General features: G+C 42.4%; 1 protein-coding gene across 1 annotated transcript in view; it reads left to right on the forward strand.

Moving 5' to 3' along the window:
* RBM20 (RNA binding motif protein 20) overlaps positions 1 to 15009 on the forward strand; it is a 194563-nt gene that overhangs the window by 121623 nt on the left and 57931 nt on the right. Inside the window, exon 2 of the mRNA XM_025397142.1 lies at positions 13917 to 15000. Within this exon, the coding sequence (XP_025252927.1) occupies positions 13917 to 15000 (1084 nt within the window). The remainder of the gene's footprint in view (positions 1 to 13916; positions 15001 to 15009) is intronic.

Here is a 15009-nt window from a genome sequence, read left to right on the forward strand (position 1 = left end):
TAAAAAAAAAATTAACAAATGATTCACAACGGCGGTTTAACATGTGACCTAAAACAGCTCCTCATGACCCCAGTGAAATCGGCGATCCTAATGTCAGGAAGTCTCGATGCTCTTTTTACGCCGGTTACTAAACTCTTCTATAAAGAAAAGTCGCGAGGCTACTGGAAAACAGATTGCGTTATCACCAGATCTGGGAGAATGGAAGGGGATGCATTCAGAATCCCAAAACTTTATAAATGATGGACATCTCTTAAGGGTGAGGTGTTTTGTGTTAATTGCTGGAATTTGGCAGTGATGGAAAATGAACTTAAAGGTGTTTGAAACATCTTGTATCTGTTGAGTGTTGACTCATTCTGGACCAGGAGGGGAGTGCCGTGATAAAATTCATGAGCAGGGGATATTTCGCCAAGAAACAAGCTTGAGAATGGCTTCTGAGCACCCCTGAAGTAGCTGGAATATGAATTTCAGCACCTCTTAGAGATCTTTAAGTAAAGTTAAGTTTTTAAACAAAACTATTTTCATTGTCGCCAAGCAAGCAAGCAAGTCTATAAACTTCTGTCGTGTGGTTCAGGGCACAAATTTGGACATGGACATGATGGTCTGTTAGCAGACTCAAGCACAACTGAACATGACTCACCTCATTTCTCTATCTGATGCAATTACAAGTAGCTTCAACACACGTGGTAGAGGAAAACTAGTTTTCTGCTTGCAAGTGTGTAAAAGCAAATCCACACTCATAAAACAGCATGGACGGGGTATCTTATATCACAGAGTTTTTTTTTTTAACCTTAAAAATATCTTTTATGTAGCTTTGCCATTGGTGCCATTGGTTTCTGCCTTATATGCACTGGAATCTTTTCTTTCTTGCAATTCTGAGATGTGAGAAAACTGAAGGGGAGAGGGTTAATATGTTCACACACTTGCCCCTCCCCCACGTGCTTATGCTAACAGCTGCCATGTATGATTTTTGTGGAATTTGATATTTCGAATGAAATGACTTCCTTATTTTCCATAGTAATATAATAATCAATTTTACCATAGAGAACAGTGTACATGTCAAGCCTTGGCTGCTTCTAATTAGCAATGGATGGGGTAGCTGGGGAAAGCACAGGAGAGCAGTTTCAAGGAAAAAAAAAATCAGCCTTCAAGCTTTAACCATTCTTTCTGGCCTCAGCCAAGGCAGTTTTCAATCTGCTTGGATCTTAATTGACCACAGGTTTAGTTTGTGGTGTTCTAAGAAAATATCCAGAATGGCACGTGCAAATGTGATGAAGATGGGCCTGTGTATCTAACCGTTGTGGGGTTGTCTTTTATCTCTACTCTACAGTAACTTTCTTATGGCCACAGCTTTGTAAGATAGAGGCAAAAGCCAAAAGTAAGGCACATATAATATTCTCTGCCTTGGGCGACATCTATATTTTGTTGGCTGTAGTCAGAAAGGTATGTGTCTTAAGGTACCAGAAACTTCCATCCATTTTGGGAAAGGGATATTTTTCTCAATAAATAGTTATATGGCTTATTTACAAAGCCCCAATCTTAATGTTCTCATTTAATCTAAGGAATGTAAAGGAATGAAACTGTGCACATTCCCAAAACACACATGGAAACATATACCACGTCCTTCACAAGGAAACAGAGTAAGACCTACATTCCCACAAGCTTAAGACGGTCATAATTTCAAGTCAGTTGAACGACTATTTGTTCAGTGCCTCTAATTTGCCCAGTGCTGAGCCACGTAGGCACTTGGGAGTTTGAAAGATTCTAGGATGTGGATGATGTCCTCAAAGTGCTTATAATTTAGAAGGCAAAACTCCTTCCCTGGCAAACCTCACCTGGCTTTCTGCAGCAGAAACTGTATGTGTTCTCTGGGGGAAATCTTATTGCAAAAAATAGTTATTGAATTGCATGGAAAGGTGCATCAATAGAGCTAAGAAATATTTTTAGCTCGATGTGTTTGACTCTTTGTGGACTTGTAACCCTTTGTGGACTTGTAAAAGTTTCAGTATTTATTCTTCAGGGTCAGTTAAGACAAAAGGCCATGCTGTTTGGAGTGACAAAAAACGGCTTATGGAACCCAAAGTAATAAAGAACAGATTGATTCTATTCTTTTATAGATTGGTAATTCTTAGACTTTGCTGCACGATTGTTCTCCTGGGGAGTTATTAATATTACAAATTCCAATGCCTTGGTTGAGTCAATCTCTGAAAGTGGGACTCAAGCCCCAGTACTTTTTAAAACTTCCCAAGTAATTCCTAAATGCCACCAAGTTTGAGATCTAGTGATAGAAATGACTTTATCAACAACCTTTTTTTGGTTGTTTATTTGGTTTTTTTAGCCTAAGCCTTCTAGGGTGAGTTTTGGAACGGGCTTTTTATAATGATAGGGGTGGGTGTTGACTAAAGAACTTTCAGCCTTCTGGAAGCTCACCTTCTGTTCTCTGCACTAGTGAACTCAGTGTGGATGGAGGTATGCTTTCTCCCTTTCCCACAAACCTGGTAATATGACGCCAAGTCAATCACTCAACCATCTACGTTACCTAAGGTTTCCTGAACCTTGAGTGTTTTTATTACAGGAGCCCAAATGTTCTGAAAATCTTGATTATGTCTCTTAAGGGAGGGTAGTTATATGATTAATTACATGTGTCTCTTGAAATTATTTTTGCATTGTCTGAAACCCCCATGGAAAAGGAAGTCCATTCTTGGTGTACTTGCAGCTAGTAGAAGTAGCTCATTAAAATACAGGGGTTACTCAATTCCTGATAACTCACTATAGATTTTATTTTTTTTTTTTTCAGACAGGGTCTTGCTCACTCACCCAGGCTGGAGTGCAGTGGTGCTATCATAGCTCACTGTAACCTCAAAACCCAGGGCTCAAATGATCCTCCCACCTGAGCCTCCCAAGTAGCTGGGATTACAGTTGTGCACCACCATGCCTGGCCACTTTAAAGATTTTTTTAAGAGACAGGATCTCTCTATGTTGCCCAGGCTGGTCTCAAACTCCTGGCCTCAAGTGATCCTTCTGCCATGGCCTCCCAAAGCGCTAGGATTACAGGTGTGAGGCCACTGTCCCCAGCCACCTCACCATAGATTCTTAGAGTTGGAAAGTATTTTCAAAATATTCTAGTGCCGTGGTTCTCAAAGTGCAGCATCAGCCTCACCTGGACTTGTTAGAAATGTACATGTTCAAGCTCCACCCCCAGATCTTCTGAGTCAGACACAGAGATGAGGGTGTGGGTGGTGGTGAGGGGCGGGCCCAGCATCTGTGTTTTAGGAAGTTCTTCTCTCTGGCTGCCCACCAAAATTTGAATTACTGCTGTTATTTCACCTTGTCAGAAACTGAGATACCTCAGTCCTGGCATCTGTCTCTGCATCATGGCCAGATCATCCTGACTTTTCTATGTGTCATGAATAACTGCCTTAAGAAAACACCCACCATCCTAAAATCATAAGGTATAAAGAAACCTTAAATGTTGTCTCATCTGACTCTCCCATTTCACAGCTGAGAAAACTAAGGTCAATAGGGTGACATGAAGTCAATAAGATGTAGAGTCATTGGTGACATTGCTTTTGGTCTACTTATAACCAAACACTCCTCCTCCCACACTGGCCCACATTGCCTCTCCAGTTTCATGTGGACTTCTAGTATTTGGCATAAATCACATCAGTTAAAATGTCTAGGTTAATTGACAGGCAACTCTAGAAAAAGACCAACTATTTAAGAATTTTAATTCTTTAAAATTATTCCAAAATTCTTTAATTTCAAATTGGCTTGAATTTTATAACCATCTTTGTACATTTAATAGAAAAAAATCTCAGTGGTGTAAACTGCTGAAAAGAAAATTCACAGAACATGGGGACTACTCCTGGAACATAGGTTTCATCCCAACATCATGTAGATTAGGCACTAACAGTGCCTCAGAGGCACACACTGAAATTACATTTTCTTCAGATTTAGTTAAAAGGAAAAATGTGACAAGAAGCCTGTTTGTTGAATACTTTAAAATTTTATACATGATGTAGTTGGTGATATTTACGTAATTTTGTCAGTGTTCAAAGACTGAATCTAATCCACATTTTCTGCAGAGCTTCATCTTTCAAAACATTGTAGCAATACACAGGGAACATTTAGCCAAGAAAACGAACGGAGAATGCACAGCTATTATCTACATACACACATACATGGAGCAGGCGTGTCCATGGATAATTTTTTTTTGTTTTTTTTATGGATTTTTTTGAGACGGAGTCTGGCTCTGTTGCCCAGGCTGGAGTGCAGTGGTGTGATCTCAGTGATTCTCCTGCCTCAGCCTCCCGAGTAGGTGGGACTACAGGCGTGCACCACTATGCCTGGCTAATTTTTGTATTTTTTTTCAATAGAGACCAGGTTTCGCCATGTTGGTCAGGCTACTCTAGAACTCCTGACCTCAAGTGATCCTCCTGCCTCACCGTCCCAAAGTGCTGGGATTACATGCGTGAGCCACCATGCCTAGCCCATTGGATAGAAGTGTTTATTGGTTCCACACACCTACCATGTGCCAGGTATTATGATATGGTATGGGACACATATAGTTCCTATCTTCGAATGATCATGGAACAGTGGGGAAGTCAGGCAAGTGCTTCAGTAGACAATTATAAGAGCAGGTGGTGGAGTTAGAAGAGAGTACAATTGAGGTTAATGGAGCAGAAGGGCATTCTGAAGATCATGAAAGGGACATCAGTGCACACTAGATGGGAGCAGAAACCAGAGAAGGCTGCCTGGAGGAGGTGTCCTGTGAGCTACATTTCAAAGGATGGTAGATGTCTAGGTGAAGGGGAGTAGGGAGGAGGTTGTGCAGGGAGAGGGGCCAGTATATGCCAAGACATCAATGCTCATGTGCACATTGTTGATCACTGGGGCAGGACTGATCTATAAATCCCTATATATTTCCTTTGTGTGTATAAACATTAGCAATTTGGTTTCTTAGAGAATTTTGTATAGCAGTTTTAAAATATACATTTCGAAAAGCTCATTTTTTCCATTACAAAAGACTCAGATGTTTCCAAGAAAAGTTTCTCAGCTGAGCGGTCACCAGATCTTATGTTACCGAGAAAATGGAAAGATTTCCCCTAACCCCAGAAGTCAAACCAGCTTCCTCAATTTGAGACTGCACAAAACCAATTAATTTTTGCCCAGTGTGGATTTTCTTAATAATCGTATCTCAGACAAACCAATTCCTGTCCTAAGTGGATTCGAGCCACATTTCACTCTGAAAGTTGTGGGTCCATCTGGGAAATGTCTTTGTAGAGGAGAGAATTTTATAATAAGGTATTTTTGGTATTTCATTTACTAAATCTTCAGGGATATAGGTAAGAGAGCCTCTGTGCTGAACTGACTGCCCAACAGAATAAGGTTAGAGGGAATGAAATTATTTCATGCTGGCTGGCCTGCAACACATGCCTCTGAACGAAGCCATATACAGTCATGGGTTGCATAACGATGTTCTGGTCAACAACAGATAGCATATACAATGGTCGTCCCATAAGATTATAATACTTCATTTTTACTGTACTTGTCTAGGTTTAAACATATTTAGATATGCACAAATACTCACCATTGTGTTCCAGTTGCCTTCAGCATTCAGTACAGGAACATGCTGTGCAAGTTCGTAGACTAGGAGCAATAGGGTATATCATATAGCTTGGGTGTGTAGTAGGCTACACCATTTGGTTTGTGTATGTACACTCTATGATGTTCACATGACAAATTGCCTAACAACACATTTCTCAAGACATGTCTCCATTGTTATATATGGATATATATAATCTCCATTGTTATATATACATGACTGTATATATAACGATGTTTTCTTTAAAAGCATTTTCAGGAGCGGCCAGGCGCAGAAATAGCTTAATTTGTGAGCAATGATAATGATAGCTAATATCATGATCATACTTTCCAGAGCCCCTGCACATCATGTTTGATCTTCACAGTGAGTGGAACAGACACTACGATCTCCATTTGACAGATGAGGAAATTAAACCTTAGAGCTATCAGATTTCAAAGGTGAAGAGACCTTGAAGATCCTTTCATCCAGCTTTCTCATTTTACAAAAAAAAAACTCCCTGAGATCCAGGGAAACGAACTGACCTAGGATCCCACAGGGAGTAAATAAGGGATGTTGGGCCAGGCCTGGGTTTTCTGATTTCTAGCTCCCTGATTTTGTACTCCATCATACTGTTCTCCATCTTCAGTGTGTTAGAGGAAACTTGGTAGGTTATGCATTCGTTCTTAAGGAGAAATCTTGTTGATATCAGTCCTATGCGCTATTTTATAAACACACACATGTGGAAAAAGTCCCTTATTTTCCTGGTTTTTTTCTATATGTAGATACAGACGGACACATACAGACAGATACACACACCGCATGTGGATGTCACTGGGGAAATGAGGGTGGGATTGGACTTAGCAGAGTCTCAAAGGGGACTTCAACTTTGTCTGTCAAATATTCTTTCATTAAAAAATTTTGAAGCAAAATGCCATCACAGTAGCATTTGTTCATTTTGGATAATGGGCACTGAATTCATAGGTGTTTGTTTTCCTGTTCATATTTCTGTATTTTACAATTTTCAAAAGAAAACCAAATATGGATATTAAAAATAAATTCTCACCTACAATACCATACCCTTATTTTATAAAATTAAAGCATATTTTAAAGAAAGAAAAATGGTTCAGAAGGAAGGAAAGAAAACTATAATATGGTTCTCATTAGTTAAGTTGACATTAATCCTCTCTTTGCTTTAAGTCTTTCCTGTGATGACACTAGCAGAATGTGTATCATTTTCTCTGCATTTGCTGCAGGATCAGTTCTTTTTGGCAGGTTTTGAGTCCTTCTAATAAGTCCAGCAGGAAAGGCAGGCCTCTTGTGTCAGTTCTAAACCCACCAGCTGCCCCATTGTGACTGCATAGTCCCCTGGCTGTGAGAATATGCTCTGCCTGATAAACAACGTACACAGCATGATGGACTGAAAGCCCAGGGATCTGGTACCAAACATGTTAGTTAAACTCATGCCCGAAGGAAGTAGGCCCAGAAACATGATTTGTGGAGCTCCCTTTAATGAATGTGTAAACAGAGGATAGAATATTGACCTTACAGTTTAAAAACCCTCCTTCAAGTCCCAGTCAAGTCCCTTATTCACTGGATGACCTCACACGTTCATCTGATCTTTCTTCGTTTCAGTCTTCGTACTATAGACTGGAAATGGTCATATTTGACTTAGCTGTCCATATGGCTGTTCTGGAGATGAGACAGCTAATGAAGTGAGAACACTTATTAACACACCGACTGAAAAACACAAAACAAAAGAGAGATGATAGGATTATTATTGCTGTTATGAATCAGTCCAAGAGGTGTCATGGTGATATGAATCATCATATGGTAATGTCATGGCTAAGGGCCAAACACAGAATAGCAGCATTGACCCAGCAGTCTCAAAATTAGTCACAGAGGCCAAGCTACTGAAGACCCAGCAGCCCTATTGTTATCAAGAAAGAGCACTATCCAAAAAGTGTGTGGCCTCATCTTCTCCTTGCAAAGAGGAAATTCATCTGGTATATGTTGATAGGCATGTATCCCACCACTGCCACTCCTTCAGTCCTGAGGACAGAGGCAGCCTGCATTCTAGTCCCAGCTCTTCTCTGTCTCGGTGTGTGACTTGGGCTGATTCACAGAGGATGCCAACTTCGTTGGCTTTTGCAGTTTTTTGTTTGGGTTTGTTTTGTGTGTTTGTTTTTTGTTTTGTTTTGTTTTGTTTTTGTCTGTAGAATGAGTGAGTTAAACTAAATTGTCTCTAAGGCCTCACCTTGCTCTTCAAATTTGTGATCACTAGCTGGAGTTTGAACTTTAGCCCCAGTATGACTGTTGTGTTATCATTGTCATCTTTGTAACCTGGCATTCAGGGACGTCCCTCTCTAGTTCATATCCTGACCTAGCTTCTGAAAGCATTATAGCAGAGTTGAGAATTTTTGATCTAGGAAAGATAAATATTAAAAGGAAATTCCCACCTACAATACCATAAATAAGGAATATTTTAAAGAAAAATGGTTCAGAAGGAAGGAAAACTATAATGTAGGTCTTGTTAGTTAAGTTGACATTAATCCTCTCTTTGCTTTAAGTCTCTCCTGTGTTGACACTAGCGGAATGTGTCATAAAGGCATGGAAAGATCATAAATTCTCAATTCTACTCTAAAGATGTGACCGTGAGCATTGCATTTTTTTGGCCACATCTTTATAGTGTTGTCATACCTAGAAAACATTTTCTTGCCTGGTCATGAGCTCTCTCACCTCGATTACTTTCTATATTTTAGCACAAAAGAAGAAATGGCACATTCGCCACTCAGCCAGTTGCACTGGAAGTGAATTTAAATTCCTGCACTGGTTATCTTGGAAGATATTGTGCTTATTGCAAATGTGGCCGGTTGCATGAGTTTAGGTACTACCGTGCTCTGGGCTGTGGTTCTTGGTTCCTGCTTCTGGGTGACTGGACAGTAGCAGGAGAGAGTCTGCTGATACATCTATGCACATTCACTCTACTGCGTTTCAGCTGTGCCCTTGTTATTCCACAGCCCCTTAAGTCCTGGTTCACCAAGCAGATGTTAAGACTCTCTTGGATCCCTCAAACCCCATCCCCCATGCCTGCTCCCTCCTCTCTCAGCAGTTATCCACTCCTTATCTTCTAATCCTCTTTTCTCCCTACGATGATGATAGTGACCCTGTAGCTCCAACTACTGGGTCCTCAGAGTCAGTCCACTCCTGCAGAGGAAACTGGAGGGTGACCAGGAACCTTCGAGTCAATGTGGACCACAGAAAGGAACCGTCTTTAAAAGCTGGTTAAATGCTGGTGGTTTATGTAGACTGGCTTTCTTTAAGCAAATAAAGGAAATGCATTGCCTCATGTCCAGCAAAGTCCAGGGTGGATTCAGGAGAAGCTGGCTCAAGGCATTCCTAGGAGGTCATCAAGGAGCTGCCTGTACCTCTGTCTTCAGGCCAGCATCTTCTGACTTGGCTTTATTCTTAAGCAGGCTGTCATTAAGTGATGGCTTAACAACAATTTAGCAACCGTGGCATGACAGAGAATCATGCCTGATAGTTCCAGCAAAGTATCAGAGAGTCTTCCCCCTTGAGCCAATCACTGCAGCCAGAGGGATGTGGTTCTTGGACTAGCCAGATCTGAGACATATTGCATGGGCCCCTATTTGTGCAGAATTTGCCCCTGACTACATTCCCAGAGGGTCTTTGGATGTTTGGTTAGATGGTCTGTACTCCGGGGGGATCAATTCATACCAGCAAGATCCAATCAGCCCCTACACCTACCACCGCCTCTCTAGTGGAAGTTGCTTTTGCATCTAATTGTCTTGGGAACTGTGCTGGTTTTCTCTTGCTTCTGTAAGAAATTGCCACAAATTTAGTGGCTTATAATAACATACATTTATTATCTTACAGTTCTTGAGGTCAGAAGTCCAAAACCAGCCTCACTGGACTACAGTCAAGGTGTTAGTTCCTTCTGGAGGCTTAAAGGGACAATCTGTTTCCTTGTCTTTTCTAGTTTCTAAGAGGCTACCTGCATTTCTTTGGCTCATGTCCCCTTCCTCCATCTTCAAAGCCAGCGGCAAAGCATCTTCTCTCCTCTCTGACTTCTGTTTCCATCCTTATATCTTCTCACTGACTCTGATCCTCCTGCTTCCATCTTAGAAGGACTCTTGTGATTACATTGGGCATACCAAATTCAGAAATTCAGATAATCAAGATCTTTAATTCAATCACATCTCCAAAGTCCCCTTTACCATGTAAGACAACATATTCACAGCCTCTGTGGGTTAGAATGTGGACATTTTCAGGGCATCATTATTCAGCCTACTGCAGGGATTATCCACTCTATTTAAAAACCTGGACTTAGACAGAGAAAGAGTAGACTGAAGCTCCTGCACTGGAGTGGGGAATTGTAGATAGTCCTCTAGGAAGGTGACTTTGTACCTGCTTATAGGTTTAGTTATTCACAACAGCAATATTTATTTGCTTCTTGGGTGTATTTAGATTGTCCTTTTTGAGCTTTATTGTGGGTTTTTCTCCACAGAATTGTGTACTCATAAAAGAGGTATCCATATTGCCTCAAAGCCACCAGGTTCTGATGAGCCATACCCATTATCTTCTTTCTTCATTTTGTTCACGGCAATTACTTTGTGCCCATCAAGTGGGAGGCAGTGTGCTGAGGAAATACAAGATTCTCCAAGACATACTCCTTTCTCTTGTGGAACTTATGTCTAATGGAGTAGAAAGGCACGCACGCAATTATTTTTAACCCAAGGCGCAGGATGTGCTAAGTGATATAAAAGTGACAAACTAAGGAGTGTGGGAAGACAGCAGGAGACATCAGTTCCAGCTTCCAGGGGTGTCAGATTATGCCCCCCAATTCTTGGTTCAGAAATATGATCACTATATGCACCTGAATTTCAGGTTATTAACTATTGCAGGCTAAGAATTTTAGGGCTTTAAAAAATAGTAGGATGTGTTTTTTCTTCTTTGTCTAGGGTGTTTGGATCAAAACAGGTGCTCAGCTCTGATGATTCATGTGAGATCACTTCTACTCAAGGTTGACTAAAGTTGAGAATGATGAAAATTTTCCAGTCAAAGCAAAAGTTAGGAAGAAAACCTGGTTAGTTTTCTTATTTTTTGCAGAATCTGAATGGATTAACTTCTGTAACCTGGGTCATACTCTGAAAAGGACAGGTTTCCCATGGCTGACCTGCAAATACCCAGTGTGGCTGGCTTTCCTAGTCGAAAAGCTAGCTCTTCCTCACATGTCCTTTCCGGGGCAAAGGGGAATCTCTACTAAGAGCTCTCTCCTGCCCAGAATGCAATTTTAGAAAATACAGCTGACTTCTCTGGGAAAAACAAAACCAACCTTGTCTTACTCTGGTCATGGAAACCAACTTGGCACCTCATTATCGCCCTGTTAGCAAGAACAGGCTGCATGATGGACAAACCTGGGAGGAAGAGTTGGCCCAGTGTGGCCAGGGTTTTCAGTTAAGCTTAATTGCTCTTCTAAAGCTCAGCTACTTAATATTACACAAGTCGAAATTTATCGTCAGACTCTTGATCATCCATTCTCCTCTTCCTTCCGTATTCGTGCCTACATAGATATCGGTGCCTCCCCATTCTCCTGCTGTTGAATTTGTGGTGGGTCACCAAAGGGCCCCCAAGGCTTGTTTGCAACCAGCTCGACTCCCCAAAGGAGAACAGGGCTGTAACTACCTTTAGCTTTGAGCACCCTCTTCCCCCATATTTTAAAATGCAGCTAGCTGGTGCTGCCCTTGGAGCATAGCAGGGCTGCTGGCTGGGGAAGGTGGTGCCTTTTTAACATCTTATAGGCAATTTTTGATTTTTCATACAAATGGGAAAGAATAACAAAGGTATTTTATCTGGCTCTCAAATGTGCTTTGTACTTACGTTTCAATGTGGGTGTGCCTGACGTTCTGGGAACACCCTTCCAACAAGACAGTGTGGCAGCTTATGTCACTTGCCCTTTTCCTCCTCACCTGAGCTAGTCCCCCGCCTAAGTGTCCAACAACAGATGAACAGATCTCCTTTTTGTTTCATTATCGTTGGATTTTTACTGTACAGAACCTGTGACAGTAGAGACTAAGGTGTCCCAGTTATGCAATGTCTACCCTGTACTGCCTAAGCATGCTTATTGTACAGCATGCATTGTCCATGGCAACCCCAATTTCCAATTTTCCAGTCCCCTTCTCCCCATTCAAATGTCCTAGAATTCCAGTTTATCAACATCCTGAACATATTTCCTGATGACACCCACTTTTCAGAGGGGAATTTAAAACCTGGAAAATATGGTCTTAACCAAAGATTCCCTGCCTGCCTGTGGTAACCACATATCCCAGACGTTCTGGGAAAGTCTTTCCAGTTTCCAGATCATGCACACTGATTTTTGGTCCAGAAACCACTATAACCAACCAATATAGGTCACATGAAAGACACATGTCAGACAGACACCCTTTGTGCAGTAACATTCGGTGAGAGTCTACTATTGCCCACTACTTCAAATTCAGATTTTTTTACTTGTAATTTTTTGGTTATTCCTTATGCTAGTTGAGTTTGAGAGCTCAGTTGAAGGGAACTGTGATATTGTGAGATTTGGTCTTCATCAGGTTTCCTAGCATACAACTCCAAAAGTCTTTGGAATCACATAAATATCTTTTTGTATGCTAATGAGTTGACAAATGTCTGGCAGCCCCTTAGGTATCGTTAGGATGGGATCTGGTTACTGGAAAGACCACGGCAGCATGGAAGGATTGGGACTTTCAGCCCCACCCCCAACCTCAGGGAAGGTGAATGCCGCTGAAGGTAGAGTTGATCACCAATGGCCAATGATTTAATCAATTATGCCTGTGCAATGAAACCTCCATAAAAACTCAGAAAGGACTGGGACATGTGGAGGTTCCTGGAGAGGGGGGTGCCTGAGAGGTCATGGGAGTTCTGCACCCCTTCCCACACACTTTGCCCTGTGCACCTCTTCCCTCTGGTATTCACTGGCATCCTTTGTCATTTATCCTTTCTAATAAACCAGTAAAACTAAGCAAGTCCCTGAGTTCTGGGAGCCTCTCTAGCAAGTTAGTCTAACTCCGATTTACAGCCAGTTGGTCAGAAGTACAAGTAAAACAAGCTGGGGCTTGTGATTGACATCCAAGTGGGGGACAGTCTTATGGGGCTGAGCCATCAACCTGTGGGATCTGACACTTTCTCCAGGTAGTGTCAGAACTGAACTGGAGGACACCCAGCTGGGGTCCACAGCAGAACTGGTTGCTTGCTTGGTGTGTGGAGAAAACCTCCCACACATCTAGTGTCAGAAATGATTCGTGTTGTGAGAGTATAGGAGATGCTGAGTTTGTTTGTGCCTGTATTCAGACAGGAAGACAATTCATGTTGCTTTTGGATGTGAAATGAGGACAAGGATGAAATAGTGTTTGGCACAAATGTAAACACGATCCACTCTGTAGGCAATTGTGAAGCCTGCCTTTTTCACTTAACATTAAAGCATATAGATTTTCTCATGTCATTAAAGTGGTTTTGTTTTTGTTTTTTGTAACAGAGACTTTGGCAAATTCAAGATAATGTTTACCATTGGCAATGATGGGGAAGGGTGAGGTGGGGAAAGCAGGTAACCAAGGGAGATTTATCGTGTTGGAATGTTCTCTGTCTTAAACTTGGTGCTGGGTACTCTTTTTTGAATGTCCTAAATGTTACATAATAAAGTAGATATTTAAACACCAAGTTTAATGGTTACTTAATATTTTATTATGTTGGTGTACCATAATTTCCTCAGTTCAAATCCCATCTCCCTATTGTTGGATATTTGTAATTTTCAACTTTGGACTCTTAAATAATATAGTATTAAGCATCTTTGGGTATCAAATTTTATCTTCATTTGAGCTCCTTTTCTCAGTTTAGATTTATATAATTGAATTCCAGGGTCAAAGAATATGTCTATAATAAATGCATTTTGTTAGACTATCTTTTAACAAAGCTATATGCGTTGATTATCACTGACATTGTGCCTATTCTACTCTCTCTCCAACACAGTGTCATTTTTAAAAAATTGCTATTTTGCTAGACGAATATTTGTTTCGAATGGTTTTAGTTTATGTTTCTACTTGCCAGTGAAATTGAACGTTCTGTCATATAATTTTTCCATTGGAGTTTTTTTCAAATGAGTATGTGTGAGCACAGGTTTTTGCAGATTCACTTGTATGTGGGACCTGTGTGGGAAGGTCTTGTTTATGTGGGGGCGGGGACCACAGATAACAAACAACAGCCCCTTGCCCCCTTCACTGAAAACGAGCTGTGCATCTAGACCTCTGTCTTCCTGCAGTGCCGCCAAGCTCCTGGACAAGAACCCGTTCTCGGTCAGTAACCCGAACCCTCTGCTTCCTTCACCTGCCAGTCTCCAACTGGCTCAACTGCAGGCCCAGCTCACCCTCCACCGGCTGAAGCTGGCACAGACAGCTGTCACCAACAACACTGCGGCCGCCACAGTCCTGAACCAAGTCCTCTCCAAAGTGGCCATGTCCCAGCCTCTCTTCAATCAACTGAGGCATCCATCTGTGATCAACGCCCCCCACGGCCATGCTGGGGTGCCCCAACATGCTGTAACCATACCCAGTACCCGGTTTCCCTCTAATGCAATTGCCTTTTCACCCCCCAGCCAGACACGAGGTCCTGGACCCTCCATGAACCTTCCCAACCAGCCCCCCAATGCCATGGTGATGCATCCTTTCACTGGGGTAATGCCTCAGACCCCTGGCCAGCCAGCAGTCATCTTGGGCATTGGCAAGACTGGGCCTGCTCCAGCTACAACAGGATTCTATGAGTATGGCAAAGCCAGCTCTGGCCAGACATATGGCCCTGAAACAGATGGTCAGCCCGGCTTCCTGGCAGCCTCGGCCTCAACCTCGGGCAGCGTGACCTATGAAGGGCACTACAGCCACACAGGGCAGGATGGTCAAGCTGCCTTTTCCAAAGATTTTTACGGACCCAACTCCCAAGGTTCACATGTGGCTGGCGGATTTCCAGCTGAACAGGCTGGGGGCCTGAAAAGCGAGGTCGGGCCACTGCTGCAGGGCACGAACAGCCAATGGGAGAGCCCCCATGGATTCTCTGGCCAAAGCAAGCCTGATCTCACAGCAGGTCCCATGTGGCCTCCACCCCCCAACCAGCCCTATGAGCTGTATGACCCCGAGGAACCAACCTCAGACAGGACACCTCCTTCCTTCGGGGGTCGGCTTAACAACAGCAAACAGGGTTTTATCGGTGCTGGGCGGAGGGCCAAGGAGGAACAAGCGTTGCTCTCTGTGCGGCCCCTGCAGGCTCACGAGCTGAACGACTTTCACGGTGTGGCCCCCCTCCACTTGCCACATATCTGTAGCATCTGTGACAAGAAGGTGTTTGATTTGAAGGTGAGTTGT

This window comes from Theropithecus gelada, chromosome 9, assembly GCF_003255815.1.
Source record: "Theropithecus gelada isolate Dixy chromosome 9, Tgel_1.0, whole genome shotgun sequence".
Lineage (NCBI taxonomy): Eukaryota > Metazoa > Chordata > Mammalia > Primates > Cercopithecidae > Theropithecus > Theropithecus gelada.